This window comes from Syngnathus leptorhynchus, chromosome 9, assembly GCF_054491065.1.
Source record: "Syngnathus leptorhynchus isolate UIUO chromosome 9, UIUO_Slep, whole genome shotgun sequence".
NCBI lineage: Eukaryota > Metazoa > Chordata > Actinopteri > Syngnathiformes > Syngnathidae > Syngnathus > Syngnathus leptorhynchus.
The window spans coordinates 2,360,542-2,378,151 of record NC_141203.1 but is presented as its reverse complement, the minus strand read 5'-3'; the positions used below and the strand labels follow the sequence as shown (position 1 = coordinate 2,378,151).

The following is a 17,610-nucleotide window of genomic DNA, read 5'->3' as shown; positions in this document are numbered from 1 at the left end:
TGTGATGTTGATATTTAAATTCGGACCGAGTAATAACAAAAACTAAAGTAACAACAAAGGTCAGTGAAAACAAAAATCAATGAGAGGGAATCTCTGTAGTTGATTACATCCATCCAATGTAGGCTCCCTGTATTATGCACTGCAATGCTCAATTCACTGCCTGGATGTGAAGCAATTCTCGTGCCAGCGTTAGCAACCATAGACACATGAGAGCTTTGTGTACTCTGGAAGGAGTCAGGAGGTCACTACGGTGGAAGGTGGGGTGAGGAGGTGAGGTTTAGGGGTTGACAGGGAGACATAGTTTTTGGGGGGTGGTGACAAGGTTTCAGTTGTTTTGCTAAATTGGGAAGGAACAACCCCGACATTATGACATGCGGACTTACAAAAATACACTCACACATCACGCACTGTGCCACTGTGACCCTGCCACCTCCTTCACTGCAGCATTCATGAGGGTGAAAGTTAAACAGAGCTACAAATCTGATGAAAACATTTAGAGGCAGCGGTAATGGTTCAACAAACACACACACACACACACACGACTTCTACACCACCCTTGTTGGCCACGCGTGACCAGTCAAGTGTTGCTTTTGTTGTCAACCTGAATGTCTTTCAGCCCATGGTATTCATCCGACATGCACATGCTTCCCCAAATGTAAATGAACTGACAATGATGTGCATGCGTAACGTTGAAAACAAGACTCGTGGTACAAAGTATCTTGCTGAAAACACATTAGAGAGATTGTTTACCTGTCACAGGAAATGATATTTATCTGAAATGTTTGGTTTTTTACACTCCTGTTGGCTTTATTAACGTGACAAAGAAGAGGAACAGAGAATAAAATGTAGGGATAAAATTCAGCCATTAAGAATAATTGGATTGATGAAGTTTTTTGCTCATTAATGTTCACAAATATGCTTTCATGTTGCAAAACCATTTTACTCCTCCAGTAATCCATCTGTGAGAAAGCTTACAAAGACCACAGTCCACGTTTCTTCAAAGGTCAAAATGTCACTTTGGGTTACAGGAAGAAGTAAACAGGAGAGGAATAAGCCTCTTGTCTTAGGGGGCCCTGCACCATAAATCCCTAGAATGAGTGCCTCGACATGATCTCTAAAAAGCTGAAACATCAGGTCATGCTTAAATTGTGAGTAATAGAAAGCCGTTTGTGTTAGTTCACTGAACTCGTTTGTTATCAAAGTGCTAATAACATTTGTTGTTAAACAAATTCCACTGATTGGTCTTGTATGTTTAAGGAAATAAAATATGTAGGTCTATATTTACATTGCTTTTGATTGATTTTAGTATTATAACTATCGGGAAAGAAGATGTTCATCTAATTTAGCACATTTTTGCACGTCACTCGGTGAAACACAAGCAATGTGATGCAGAGGAATGCTGAACCCCAGGCAATTAATAGTCATAAATTCATTAGTGAGTGCGTACCAGGCTGGATTGAAAGAATGAAAGCTATTGCAGTGATAAACCAGTTGACCCTGTCAACTTGGCAGCTGTCATGACCTCAACCTGTGGCGGTATTAGAGGGAGGGCAGAGGGATAATATTTGTTCAAGCTGACACCTAAGGGTTGGAGAGGTTGTGTGCCTGTGTGCATGTGCTTATTTGTGTGCGCACAATATTGGTGTTGTGTCATGTTTAAAAAAAACACACGTGTATGTCTATGTGAATGACTTTGGGACACTATACAGGGACTATTGTTTGAATAATTTGGCATTAAAGGATGTGAAGTGATGAACCCAGAAGGTCATTTCTGTATGTTACGTGCGTGTTTGCATTTGGAGGATCACACGACTGTAACAGGACTTTGGATGTGTGGTGTCGACTTATTGTCATGGACTGCAGCTTCTATCCTGACGGTGCAGTTGTTGCCATGGAAGTTGACAGCTACAAACCACCTGCAGAGTATTGATTTAGAAAGTATAAATTATTTCAGACCTTTTTTGTTTTGTTTTGTTTTCTTTCGTTTCTTCTGGTGAGTCATGTAGCCATCTAGGTATAGTTATTGAGTTACACTGATCCCTCCCTTATGCGCTATTTGCTCCGCAGCCAAACAAATCTCTCGTCAGCAGATCCTGATAGATCTATTTTAAGCATTTATCATATGATTGGTACTCTCGTTCGTTTAGACGTAATCAAAACATTTGGCATAATCTAGCTGTTGTTAGGTGTTGGCACAAACAGATGATGACACATGAAACCTGGCGTCGTTGCAATGGTGAACCTACCTTGTGAAAAAAAAACACAGCTTGCAGCAAATCCATTGCAGAAATTTGACAAGGCACCTCAGTGAAATACATCATATTGGCATTGTGTGTACACTGCAGACAAATTGGAATCGGTCAGGTATGTGAATCTGCGTGCTGGCTGATAATATACTTGACACTGAAACCCTTAATCATAGGTGTAATTACTGCTCTGGCTAATGGGAGGTAATCAGTCCTGACAAACGGTGGCCGGTCATGTGTTGCAAGCAGTATAGATTCAAGCTGAAGTGTGAAGCATGTGTTTTACTTGTTTTCCAAATCCTTTAGCCACACCTTTTCAGTTGGGGAGAGAGGATAAGGCCAAAACACCTTTCCTCAGAAAGGTATTTGGGACTCTGACAGGACAACAACAACCTCGAGACTAACCCTGAGGAACAAAAACACAAGACACGTAGAGTGACGTTTACAGTTACAAAATAGTTTAAGAAAACATTTTATTTTACATAAACTGTACAGACATCATTTATTTGGCTAAATAATTCTTACACAGAAACTAGTGTTTTATTAAATAGAAAACTGAAACAAAAAAAAAATTGAACTTAAGATGAAATATGTTGCCTATTGACAAAGAGAATCATTTATTGTACCCTGATACAAGTAGGCCTTTTGCAGATGATAAAATCAGTATCATACACTCAATGACCATGCCCTCTTGGTACAATGGCTAATATCATGGCCTCTTTGGTTCCATTAGTTATGTAAAATACCTCTGACACAAAATTCTGTTTCTTTACTTACTATAAAAATAACTTTTCAATGGCAGTTTTTGTTTTACTAATCCTGCAACTTTTCAGTGCAAACATCACAACAATCAGTCGCCTTAGAAAGGATGCGAAAGATTACATTTCAAGTATTAAGAGTCGAGGACTGAAGAGGGAAAGGGTGAGAAAGCAAACACAAAATACAGAGACATTTTCAGAGAAAGAGCATTCAGTCTAACAGGGCGTGTTGTAGTATGGGTATAGTTTACTATACATTGCATAGCTCATGTGGCACTTATTTAGTGATATGACAGGACACTCAGTACCCCTTGGAAGGCAATTCTTTATACAAGTGCTAATCAGGCTGTGCATTTCAGTTTCTCCAAGTGCTGCACTGCACTGTGGCGACCCACCAAAACTAATGGCTCTGTGTCCGCGTGTTCATTTCCACAAAGCATTATTGGGCAGAAGGAATGAATTCTGTCCCGGTGCACAAGTGAAGTGCACTTCTCAGATCTGTCTAGTCCGAGTCATCACATGGTTACAGGGCCTGCAGCGCTTTTGATAGGCAGGAAGCTGAGGTTTGAGGCCTGCAATTAAGGGTGAAAATAACGACAGCAGCGCTGTGGAGGACTTTCTTTTGCCGCTGCAATGCGGAGGGAATAATCCTGTGAGGCATTAAGCGCTGCTGGTCTAATTCCACCAGAGGACAGTCAGACTGTGTCTGTCGGCATTCTAGTGAAGTGCTTTTGTTCTGAATTGTGTGAGCTGATGAATTGTCAGTGCTTTAAAAACAAAACAAACAAAAAAAAAAAAAGTCTAACATGTGCTTAAAGTACTTAGGAGCCTGAGGAACGGGTTGAGAAGTCTGGGGACAAAGCCAATAATGTCATTGGATGATCATGTCACTTTCCTTAAATAATTCTTATTTTCTTATAGGTGTTGCTAGGCCAATATATTTTATTTAAAATGGCAAAGTAACGCAAAAGTACCATTTGGTGATCTTCATTCCCTTCTCCTCCCAATGCTGTCTAATTCAAACTCAGACAGCAAGGATATCACTCAGTCTGATAAATACATACACTCATATAGAACAGGTGCAACCAAGCCTCCGCACATTTTGATACTAGATTACACTACAGTGTGTCTCACCTGCACATACAGTAGCAAGAGAATTCTTGTACCCTATATGTATACTGTACAACGTCACCTGTTTGTACAAAAGGCCTTGCTGACAGTTCAGAGAAAATTAAGGGCCAAAATAGACTCATGCACAACCACACTCCTCCACAATCATGTTGGGCACATCTCTCTTAACAATGTTGTACTCATCATCAAAGTAGAGCATCGACATTGTACTCAGTTTGGTGGGGATGCAGCAGGAGTTGACCGAACCTGGGTTAATTCCTCTAATGCGGTACTGGTTTACCACTGCTGTGTGGAAGGATGCAGCCGATCCTGGCATGTAAGCTGGGCAACTTCCTTCACAGTAGTTGCCATAATAGCCTGCAGGTGCAATGATCCAGTCGTTCCAGCCGATGAGACGGAAGTCAATATAGAACTGCTGCCGGCAGCATAGACCCCCGCTCGTGCCGTCACACTCCAGCCCCCGCTTACGAATGCGGTGTTTTCCATCCACTTGTCTTGCACGGACCACCAGGAATGGCCGGTGGGACGGGTCACCAGGGTCCACCAGCACCGGAGCTACTCCAGCCATCTCACATCCCTCGCAGTGGACCTCAAGGTTCTGTCGACGGCTACCTTTGCCAAACACTGCCCGCACTGCCTCTAAGAGTGGGAAAGTGTGCCAACCACTGCGTTTCAGCTCAACACGCTTCTCCACCAGGGCCCAGCGCCCTGTGACCCCTCCACCCACTCCTTCTGGTACTTCTTCTACACTGCTCACAGCTCCAGTTTCCTGGTAGCGGATCTTGACTGTCACCTTTCTTCGCAGGCCTTTCTCAAGACCAGTCGGCAACACCCGAAAGAAAAGCCACAAGTTTGCCTGTGACACATACAGGTTCTGGTTGCCTTCATTGGAGATGAGGAAGAAAAGACTGGACTTTGAGGATGTGTACTCATCTGCGGGGGACACAATAAAAACAAAAACATCATCAGTACAAAGGAAATTATGGCCTATATCTTTGTATTTGTAGTTTGTTCAAACCTCAGAAATTTCAAATGCGAACAGATCACATATTATGTGCAATACTATATCAATGAGTCACTGAAGGCTCCTGCACACCGTTTGTATAAACCGGATTTGGTTGAAGTTGGGAAATTGTGTAAAATGTGAATAAAAACAAAATACAATGATTTGAAAATCCTTTTCAACATATATTCAATTGAATACACTACAAAGACAACATATTTAATGCTCAAACTCATAAACTTTATTTAATTTTTCAAATAATAATTAATTTAGAATTTCATGGCTGTAACACGTGCAGTAGAAGTTGGGAAAGGGCATCTTTATCACTTCATTACATCACCTTTCCTTTTAATAACACTCAATAAACGTTTTGGAAGAGAGGAGACTAATTCTCTTAGCTTCTCATGTGGAATTCTTCCCCATTCTTGCTTGATGAACCGCTTCAGTTGTTCAACAGTCTGGGGTCTTCCCTGTCGTATTTGACGCTTCAAAATGCGCCACACATTTTCAATGGGAGACAGGTCTGGACAGCAAGCGATCCAGGGGAGAATCTGGACTATTTTACTTCGAAGCCACGCTGTTGTAACATGTGCAGAATGTGGCTTGGCATTATATTGCTGAAATACGTAAGCAGCGGCGTCCATGAAAAAGACGTCCCTTGGATGGCAAGCATATGTTGCTCCAAAATCTGTATGTACTTTTCACCATTTATGCCTTCACAGAAATGTAAGTCACCCCATGCCATGGGAACTAATGCACCCCCATACCATCACAGATGCTGGCTTTTGAACTTTGCGTTGATAACAGTCCGAATGGTCCGCTTCCTCTTTGGTTCGGAGGACACAAAGTCTAGTGTTTCCAAAAACAATTTGAAAAGTGGACTCATCAGACCACAAAACACTTTTCCATTGTGCATCAGTCAATTTTACTTGAGCTCGGGCCCAGAGAACCCGGCAGCGTTTCTGGATGTTGTTCATAAACGGCTTTTGCTTTGCATGGTTGAGTTTTAACCCACACTTACTGATGGAGTGACGAACTCTATTTACTGACAGTGGTTTTCTGGAATTTTCCTGAGCCCATTTGGTGATATCCTTTACACACTCATGTCGGTTTTTAAGGCAGTGCCGTCTGAGGGATCGAATGTCACTGTCATTCAGTCTTGGTTCCCGGCCGTGGTGCTTACGTGCCGTGATTTCACCAGATTCTCTGAACCTTTTGATGATATTATGGACCGTAGATGTTAAAATCCCCAAATTCCTTGCATTTTTGCTTTGAGAAATGTTGTTCTTAAATTGTGCAACTATTTTCTCACGCAGTTGTGGACAAAGTGGTGAACCTCACACCCCATCCTTGCTTGTGAATGACTGAGCATTTTTGGGGGTGGCTCCTTTTGTACCCAGTCATGGTACCCAACTGTTCCCAATGACCCTGAGCACATGCGGGATGTTTCAAATAGGTGTTTGATGAGCTTTTCTCAGCTTTCTCTGTATTTTTTGCCATCTTTCCCAACTTCTACTGGACGCCATGCAGCCATGAAATTCTAAGTTAATTATTATTTGGCAAAAACAATTACGAAAAATTCTCAAATCGTTGTATTTTGTTTTTATTTACAATTTACGCAATTTCCCAAATTCAACCAAATCCGGTTTGTATTTACCGTAATTTTCGGACTATAAACTGCTACTTTGCACAAGCTTTGAAACCTGTGGCTTATTTTTCATGATTTTCATGATATTATAAAATGATTTGTTTTGGTACTACAGGTAATAGAAATGAGGACATTTTATTTAAGACACCTGTGGTTTGTATTCCAGTGCGGTTTACATTTGAACAAAACGGTATTATCCACACATTTTTTGCTGGTGTGGTTTATATTAAGATTTGTCTTATCATCTGGAAATTACGGTAATTTGATTTTGCCATGAGCTCATTATGCAGTATATTATTTTTTTGCAGAGGCCATTTATCATCTTTAGTCAGATTTAGCATCTTCAATGATAAATACAATGATTTGCACTACGTAGAAATAAAAATTACACTGTAGACACATACACAGGGTGTGTGTAAAATGAAATATGAACTGCTAATTTGATCAAAAGAGAAGCAATACGCAGATGGCAATATCAGGTGGATTGAGTATGTCATTTTTATGCTATGTGAATTGGATGGAAGAGAGAATAAAGCAGGCACTTATTCCACTGCTGTGTCCGGCCACGCTCTTTGAGTTGTGAGTGACTGTGTAGATGAGGTGCTTCTGTAAACTTCCCCCTTTCCCAGTCAAAAACAATCCTAGCTATCCGTAACACTGAAATAAAGCAGTGAAAAAGATCAAACAGCCTGACTTTTAACCTCTTTAAATTGGTCACGGTAATTCATCAAACTACTAGCACTAAGGTTTACGTGCTAGTATGGCTTCGTAGTTTCGGACGGTCCTTATATCATCCATTCAAAATACTCCTTGAACATGTATTTATGACAACAAAAAAAAAAAACTGGGGTCCATGACCAAACAGCGTTAGACAGAAAGTCGCATAGGATCAAAGCGAGTAAAATCAAGATTTAAGTGTAGTGTTAATTCGGTGTAATAGTGATTTTAATATCAATACAAATAATCACAATAATTATTTTGCCGTGCCTAACTTAGCATCGCAAGTATTCAAACTCAGCGGTCCCCAACCTTTTTAGCATTTAGGACTAGATTGTCAGACAATATTTTCACGGACTGGTGTTTGATGACGTCACGATTTTTGCGAAGAAAACTTCTAAAAACAATTCTAGAAAAAAAATAATTAAATCAAAATCAAATGTCGAAAGCATCAATAAAGCAAATAATTATCGACTGCACATTGTTTTTAGAAGTTTTCTTCACAAAAATCATCCGTTTAAATTGCAATCCAATTTCCGCAAAACAGACCAACCACAATCTAAAGGGTCATCATACCAGCTAACCATATAACATGACGTCTTCAAAAGGTTTAGGACCCCGAGCTGATCTGAACACCGAGTGGATGTGGTACCTACACCGGCTTTTAAGGTGTGGCGGATAAATACAACAAAATAAAATGATATGAACGGCATAATTGGTATTGTGGTGCCGAAGAAAAAGGCGAGAAGTCGGAAGAACAACAACGAAAGTGCGTTACCACATAAACACCACGTCCCAATACATCCATAAACCCTTTCTGTCCATGGGGGAATTCGGTATATGAACACAACAGTATAATATAATAATAAACATTAATCCACTGTGGAAATTCACGAGCAGCATCCTCATCACATTGCGCCAACAACGTAACATGAGTAATGTTATGTTACATATGTTCACGTCACTGAGAACAAATTAGCGTCGAGATCCAGGGTTCTACTTTAGTTTGATAGGGCTGATGATGTTTCAGCTTTTGTACGTACATACTACAATTTTTACCAAGAATCCTGCCCAGTTGGATAAATGAAGCCCCAATTTGTTAAGTGACAGGGCCAAAAAGCAAGAGATTGAAGAGATGTGAACTGCGGAAGACAACATGAAAGAATAAGGATGTAAGTAAAAAAGGTGTTAGGGTGGTGGACACAGTCAAGATCCCTGGGGGGTTCATCGAGTTCACTGTTAGCACCCTACTGAACCCCACCCATTCCCTCCTTCTTCCATGTGCAAGTACCCTAAGAGTGACAGCACAAAGCCCCCTGTGAGGCACTGGGAGACAGCCGCGCAGCAGCCCACTATTGAAACACGTGGCTTTCCAGCAAAATGCATGATGGCTGGGGGGAATAAAGGCCATTTACATGACACTGGCCACTTTCTAAAAGGGTAAAAAGAAGAGATTCCAGAAGTCTAAAGGTGACGGTGGTCTTAGCGGACAGAGGAAAAAAAAAATACTGCCAATGAGAGCTCAATTATGTCTTCCAATTTACCCAAAGGCATCTTGAAAGGTTTCTATTTCAAGAACATTGGCACAAGTTCTTAAGCAAAGCATTAACCTAAAAGTGGCTGAATTACTTTGTTTGCAGACTGATTAGTGTTTGTCAGTGTCAACATGTGGCCACCAAAGATGGCCCTCTCTTAAAGGCGCCCCATGCCTCTTGCTCCTGTATACCACAGCTTTACATTTGCACACATACTTGGTCAGACCAGCTCAAGCTCAAGCAATGTACATGCACACACATTTCCATCCATCCATGCACACAACCACCGCCATGCTAAGCAATACATTAAAATATCAGGCCTCCCTATCTTACTGGCTATCAAGAGTGCAGTGAGTACATGCTTACATAAAGGACTCTGATTAACTACAGCTTTCATTTGTGATGGCTGCAGTTCTTAAGCAAAGCATTAACCTAAAAGTGGCTGAATTACTTTGTTTGCAGACTGATTAGTGTTTGTCAGTGTCAACATGTGGCCACCAAAGATGGCCCTCTCTTAAAGGCGCCCCATGCCTCTTGCTCCTGTATACCACAGCTTTACATTTGCACACATACTTGGTCAGACCAGCTCAAGCTCAAGCAATGTACATGCACACACATTTCCATCCATCCATGCACACAACCACCGCCATGCTAAGCAATACATTAAAATATCAGGCCTCCCTATCTTACTGGCTATCAAGAGTGCAGTGAGTACATGCTTACATAAAGGACTCTGATTAACTACAGCTTTCATTTGTGATGGCTGTAAAAGCCCCTCTGAGCTACATCTAACCCCCCCCCCAGCACGGACACACATCACCATGCATGGTACTTGTCCCGACAACGCCAAGCTTTAGAAAGTCTTAAAACTGGGGGAGCTTTCAAAATAAACAAGAATACAGTATTATTAACAGTCAGACACATTTGAGGTTTCTAAGAAATGAATAAAAGTGCTTCATTTTAGCGTGACAAGTTTACATTGACAATTTAAATTGACTATTTATTTGTTTATTTATTTGTGGTTGTGATATGTCCTGAATACAAGGTGCTTCATTCATAATTTTCTGTCTAAATTGTGCACTCGCGTACAGAATTGCTCTTGAGCATAACTAAAAGTCAAAACCCTTGTACAAAGTTTGAGCAATAAACGCAGAAAGTTACCAAAACGCCATCATAATCAAACAAATGTATTAACAAATTGCAGACACTGTACTGACAAAATATACACTTCAAAATATATTATAAAAATCAACAATTAACTGAAACGAATGAATGGCTTGACTTTGGGCCAGAAAATAATTATCTGAGGACTATATATATATATATATATATATATATATATATATATATATATATATATATATAGTATAGCTTACAATGGACTGGCTATTATGCTTTTGCATGTCCAATCATTTCATTGCAATCCAATTATATATATATATATATATATATATATATATATATATATATATATATATATATATATATATATATATATATATATATATATAGCGACTTATATGTGATTTTTTTCACAAATTTTCAAAATTCAAAAATCCGCGATGTAGTGAAACCGCGATAAACGAACCGCAATGTAGCAAGGGATTACTGTCATTTGAACTGCAAGTGACGTCACCCGTGCCTTTTACATAAAGGGCGAAGGATTCGATCACGGGATGACGAAGGGCCCCACGTACTACCGGCATCATTAGCGGCTTTGTTTGTAAGTGACACGGAGGACGAAGAGTTTGAAGGATTTAATGATTTGGAGTGACACAGAAGGTTTGAAAAACTATTATGGCTTTTACGCACGCCCGATCCTTCTCGACGGGAGCTCTCTTTCACCTCCGTGGATGGAAGTCGGGGGCCGGTGCTCGGCCGGGTGGCTGTCCAGGGACGGTGGATGGGGCTCGGACATGGCTTTTACGCACGCATGCTCCTATTCTCTGGAGCTCTCTTCCACCTCCGTGGCTGGAGGTTCAGTAGTTGTTGGCTCGTTGAACTCTTGTTTTGTTAAATAAAGAGCCGTTTGCCAAACCCACGTCTTTCCTGGTACTTTGTTAACGCTACAATATAGTTATATACTAGATCTTTGCAGCGCACGCGCGGCGTTGTTGACATAAAGAACGAGGAATTTGATCAATGGATTTAATGATTTGCAGTGACACAGATGGTTTGATAATATTGTTGTAATCTGATAGTTATTTGAAATATACTTTATATATCGTTATATGGGTCTGTGGAATAATTAGAAATGGAATTTATGGGTTCGACGTCAGCATATGCGGCGCATACGCGGCATTGTTTACATAAAGCAAGATCGATGGATTTAATGAATAGGAGTGACGCAGATGGTTTTATAAACGTGTTATTTATGTAATACTTACTTGAATGACTCTGAATGTTACGTCAGGCCCGTTCTCAGCTCCTCGTTTGTGTATATGTCACGTTAGCATACCGTATTGTTTAGTCTGTTGTTGCTGGTTCATGTCTGTTTTTGGTGTTGGATTTTGACAAATAAATTTGCCCCAAAAGTGCGACTTATACTCCGGTGCGACTTATATATGGGTTTTTTTTCACTTTATTGTGCATTTTATGGCTGGTGCGATTTATACTCCGGAGCGATTTATAGTCCGAAAATTACGGCGTGTGTGTGTGTGTGTGTGTGTATATATATATATATGTATATATATATATATATATATATATATATATATATATATATATATATATATATATATATATATATATATATATATATATATATATATATATATTATATAATGCAGTATAATTATAATCTTATATATACATTTGTTCGTATATATATATATATATATATATATATATATATATATATATATATATATATATATATATATATATATATATATATATATATATACACACACATACATGTGTATTCTATTCTATAGATTATTTCAATGTTGAAAGCACACGGGCAGCTTACAAAGCAAATTACTTTTTGCCACTAATGGTCCCTTTGAGGATTTTTCTTTTCATCCATTATTTCAGACAGTTTTGAACTGGCCCTGACACGTCTTACCTGACCCAGCAGAGTGAGGTTGCTCGTGAATATCAGCAGTTAGGACACCTGGGTGGGCTTGTGTGGATAATGGGTGGCTTCAGCTTGTCCTTACCTGCGCCACAAGGCTCTGTGGTCCAGGTGAGGAAAGGGGCCATACATGGAAGCAGACGAGCTGGCAGTGAAGCGGCTCATTACTCACGGCCGCGAGACACGACGGCGTGTCACTAAAAGATGAGGGTGTGCCCACGCCGCGGTACTTCTAAACATGAGCCAAGGAGTGTGCGCTTATTGCTGCCATTGTTCAGGCATGAGGATGGTGGGCCTGGCTTGAAATGCCAAATCTTTGGCCTGACGTAAATGCTCCTTCTGCTCTGGTTCGACACTGCTATTGTTGGAGTAAACTGGAGATGCAGTCTTTAATGTTCATAAATTATGTATTTGATCATAAGGTATACAGTGAAAGGTCAAGGCTGAAGCATATACTTGTGGAAAATATTTGGAGCAGGTCTGAGAGCGTGATGCGAGACACCTCCCACACGAAAAAGTGACATCCTCAAGTAAACCTGCCAACCTGATACCTCACTGTTGAGGTAGCGGATTACTTCCCATCATCAAGCATTCTCTCTCACCAACGTTCATTTTTCACGACAGCAATTATCAAAAACCAAGAAGCTCAGAACAAAACCTCTCGATTGTAGTTGTTCCTCAGTTGCTTTGAGCAGAGTTGAACTTGGTCATTGTCACTTGTGCACATCAGAAAAGCAGTTTCTCATTTTTTGGAACAAGTTTCAACCTCTTTGGCACATCCATTATGTTACTATGGCACAAATGGATTATGTACAATGTTCCGCTGTTTGCTACATTATCAAATTCTCATGCCATGTTGATCAAAATGCATGACAATGGGTCTTTGTCGAATTATCTCACACTCCGCAACAGTTTAGCATTAGTATATTAAATAAGTATTTTCATGCAAAATGGTTAAAGTAAAAAAATGTCTATATATATATTTCTATACATTTCCATTCGTTACATCTTTCCCCAGGTGAATCTTGACTCCTTCTAATGAAGGGAAACATTTGTTCAACCAAAGATAAATTTTCTGAAATAGCGCTTAGCAAGTAGTACAAATATTTGTTGTGATGTGTATACAAATTTGTGGTCCTTGGACTACAGTGTAATTCCTACAGTGTTGTACAAGAGATATTCCATTGTTCACATTTCTACTTTTTTGGATGTTTGATTGTGCTATGCAGTGCTGTCTTTTCCTTTCAGAAAAGACAGCACTGCATAGCACAATCAGTACAGTGCAAGTCCTTTCAGCAAAGTACTGTGCAAACAGTTGAGGGGAAATATGAATCTCATCTAGCAAGCTATCGTTCACTTGCACTAAGGTGTGATGTAAAATTTAGAATAATTGTCAGCAAAACTTTCCGCTGCAGTTTACATCGGAACATCCCTCCAAAGGACACTGTTAGATTGACAACCTTATCCAAACACAATGACACAAGTACTTCTGATGGCACTGCCATATTTGCTGATGCGAATGCAGTATTCACTTTTGAAGCTGTTCTCAGAATTTTGAGGAAAAAAATTGCTTTGTCAGGGGAACCATTGTGTCTTTCGTAATGAACTGCGTTGAGAAATTCCTGTTTTGCAAATGCCTATTCTGATCCAAGATATGTACCAATGTGACCAAGAAAAATTGTAAGTCCCCTGTCCACCACTAACTAGCCTCTTCTTCCTCACCTGCCTCACCTCATTTGAACTAGAGAAGTAGAAGAGAAGTGAAACCACCCTTACACAACAAAACAACACAAGATCGTAATCTTCTTCATCATCATCATCATCATCATCATCATCATCATCACCACCACTACTCCTTTTCTGGATCACTATACTTCACGTCAAAATGCCTTATCTCAAACTGGAAAACGACAACAACAGTTGAGCCTCCTGGTGCAAGTTTGCCTGGTTTTCTTGAGACCTTGCCTCTGAGCCCCACCCCAGCTGGCAGTATGTGATCCGTGGGTCTTGAGCCAGCTGGCCAGGAGGTAAACGCGAACTGGGGAGCAGGGACCCACGCCAGCTCTGTCGTACAATACCGCACAAAAGCTCAAAGGTGTGAGGAAGAATAGAGCTAAACAGAAAAAAAACTGAAATAGAAGAGGAAGCAAAGAAGCCCAGTGGACATTAAGAATGACAAAAACATGCTTTACAACACTGCATTATAGGCACACACTCAATATCGCCCCGCCCTCGCCCTCCAGCATCGCCACCATTCACCCCTCCACCCACACTCACCCCATTCTTTTCCAACGACTCAAATGTCACATGCATTATTCTGCGCAATTTCTTTTGTTTTCTCAGTTTTCCTCCCTTATCGTTGACATGTGGAGTTCAGCAGGAACACATAGTGCTCTAATAATAACTGCCTGGCTTTTGTTCCCTTGTCATGAGGGTGCTATGATCATTCCCATTCCTTGACAGCAGCCCATTCGGACAAATTGTAACGGCTGGGTCAATAAGAAAAAGCAAGCATGGTGAGTGTGTCTGTCTTTATGCCATTGTAGTTTTAGTGCACCAATGTGCATATCGGTCTGATTAAAATTATATTTTGCTTTCATTAAAGATTCTCTTGTTGCAAAGTGACAATCAGAGTTTTGTCAAGTGCAGAAAATTGTGGAGCACCCACTCTGTGTGGACGTATAGAAATTAGTGTTCTATTTGGACAACATGAAAAACATACTCCCTTGTTTGTGTACAAGTTACTATATATGTTTAAAGATGGATGAACGGATGAATGGATGGATGGATAGGTAGACGGACGGATGGACAGACAGATAGCTGGACAGACAGACAGTACATACATCATGTGTGGTAAAATAATAATTTATAGACCAACCTTATTACAGCTTGGGTTACCAAATGATATCTATTTAAATCAGGCATAATAAACTGATGGCTCTGCCTATTTTTCTCTCAGACATGTGTATTGTTTGTGATTGAATTAATTCACAGAAGCAAATATTATAAACATTTACAAATAAGATTTTCATTGAATAGGAAAATATATGTAATTTGTTTAATCATGATTAAAACAGGTACCGCCGTACCTGTTACTTGTGTATTTAAAAACAGATTTTTTGCGCCGCTTATTTCTGCCAGAAGGTGGATAGATATCATGCAGGTGTCGTGATGAAATATTTATTAGAAGCCTACCAGTTTCTGCGAAGCTGATAATCTCTGAGGTCTCCGTCTGAATTTCATTGTTGAAGGACGCCTGTCCGTCAAAACTTGGGATCTCCACACGACCGTCTTCTCGCACTTTGCCGGCATGCAGCCTCCTCAGCGCGGTGACCATCGCAGCTTTTGGAATGGGGTGGGTGATGTTGGGTCGCTCCCTCATCTGCAACCTGTTCAGTATGTGTCTCTTGACCGCCTCCAAGAAGTCTACGTACACGCGTTCAGACTGATCCGGTGCCCTGAAGCCGCACGACGCGCACGATTCCACCGGCGAGCTCTGAGTCTCTGGCATTGCGCTGCAGCGCACCGAGAAAGTGCACGCAATTAACAACACTACACTGGCTGAAGTCATTTTCACAAATGTACACGTCAAAGTCCAGTCCACGTAAGAGAAAATATATTCGACTAAATAGTCGCGCTATAGTTAATAATAATAATAAAAGAACAGGGGGGGGGAAAAGCAACTTCTGATAGTGCGCAACCGCTGTCCAAAGGTTAGTGAAAACGTTCCAAACCTCCAAGTGCTGCCTAAGTTATTTAACGCCACTCATTGGGCATAGAGCGTGTTGTCCAACAACGAGTCTTGAATTTGCGTACAGGCAAAAATGATAAGAAACTTTCGTTGATCTAGCCAAAATGGAAGGAAACCCGTAGTCCGCTCTTTTTCATTCATATGGAGAGGAACCAACCCATCTTCTTCAGTAAGAGTCCCGAAATGAAATGAAGTTGGGTAGCTCCCGGGATTGTGCGCTCGTACCGTTTTCCGGTGCGTTGCTGTAGATGACCAGCCAGTTTTGTCCTGCGAGATGCTCCTGACTGAGACCCCTTTCCCCCTGTCCAATGACGACGACAAGGGCTCTGCAATTGATGTTTTTTTCCCTTTCTTTCTTTCTTTCTTTCTTTCTTTCTTTCTTTCTTTCTTTCTTTCTTTCTTTCTTTCTTTCTTTCTTTCTTTCTTTCTTTCTTTCTCTTTCTTTCTTTCTTTCTTTCTTTCTTTCTTTCTTTCTTTCTTTCTTTCTTTCTTTCTTTCTTTCTTTCTTTCTTTCTTTCTTTCTTTCTTTCTTTAATTGAAGAGTCGGAACCACGTTGGGATTTCAACCAACTCCACTCAAGGGATTAGCAGACTATGTTTCAGAGCAACGACTACTCTGCTATAGTTGACAGGCTTTTATTATGGTCGTACGTACCATAGGTTGCCTATTCATAGAGACGAACCCCCCCCCCACCGCAAAAAAAAAGGGTTGCCTTATTAAAACCATTCCATGACAGTGAGAGTTCAAAAGGCACCACGTCATGTGATCATTAATTTGTAGCGTTTTTAAAACTAAAACCATACTTCAATGAAAGCATTTCCTAATCACATTAAATATATATATATATATATATATATATATATATATATATATATATATATATATATATATATATATATATATATATATATATATATATATATATATATATATATATATATATATATAGCTATAGCTGTTTTAGGGCGTTTCACAAATTTACATATTGTACGCAAGTAAATGCTAAAACTAAACATGTTACAACATAACGTGACTCGCGCAACTTGTTGCCAATACTTGACACACACCACCATCTGCTGCTCATACGTAGTCATTACACTTTTCACGAAGCGCCTCCAGGATTTATTTAAATATTTATATTGTTACTTTTAGCCAGTAAAATGCCCATTATGACCAAAGAATATCAACAATAATGATAATTATTATTATAATTGTTATTATCATCATCATAATTATCATCACCATAATAATCTTAAAGATGTACAATTCTTTTTGTGCTCTTACCTTTATTCTAATAGGACACCATATATATTTTGTACGTATTTAATTGTAATGTGCTGGTCATAAACAAGAACCGGTATTTTACAGTGGAACATTTGTGCTGGGATGGAAACTTCAAGCTTTAGGTTGGAAGACAACAACTCGACACTGAGCCACACCACCCCGTGTGGTCAACGTGGTCCTCTGTTTGTTTACAAATTTGAAAATGGAGAAGGTCTGCAGTAACTTGGCTGAAAGAGAGTGTCATCAGGAATTTACAAACTAATCCAATGACATGATATGCATATCAGTAGGTTATGCTGGAAGTGGATATGTTTACCACAAATTGCATATTCTTATAGTCCATGAGTCAGTTGAAATATGGGTATCAAGTGACTGAATATACACCACTGTTTTTTTACAGGGTCGCTTGACATCTAAAATGTCAGAAAATGTCAAGCAGACATACATAGTAGCGTCTTAA

At 39.9% G+C, this 17,610-nt stretch overlaps 1 protein-coding gene across 2 annotated transcripts; it reads right to left on the bottom strand.

Moving 5' to 3' along the window:
- Positions 1 to 2,682: 2,682 nt before the first annotated feature.
- inhbb (inhibin subunit beta B) lies at positions 2,683 to 16,502 on the bottom strand. Of its 2 annotated transcripts, XM_085920317.1 has the most exons (3): positions 15,310 to 16,502; positions 4,886 to 5,068; positions 2,683 to 4,843 (listed from the first exon to the last, which is right to left on the bottom strand). In XM_085920317.1, the coding sequence occupies exons 1-3, from the start codon at positions 15,683 to 15,685 to the stop codon at positions 4,254 to 4,256; spliced, it is 1,149 nt and encodes a 382-aa protein (XP_085776443.1). In that variant the 5' UTR covers positions 15,686 to 16,502; the 3' UTR covers positions 2,683 to 4,253. The 2 variants fall into 2 exon arrangements, with proteins under 2 accessions (XP_085776443.1, XP_085776442.1); XM_085920316.1 differs by having other exon boundaries at positions 2,683 to 5,068.
- Between the last annotated feature and the right edge of the window lie 1,108 nt (positions 16,503 to 17,610).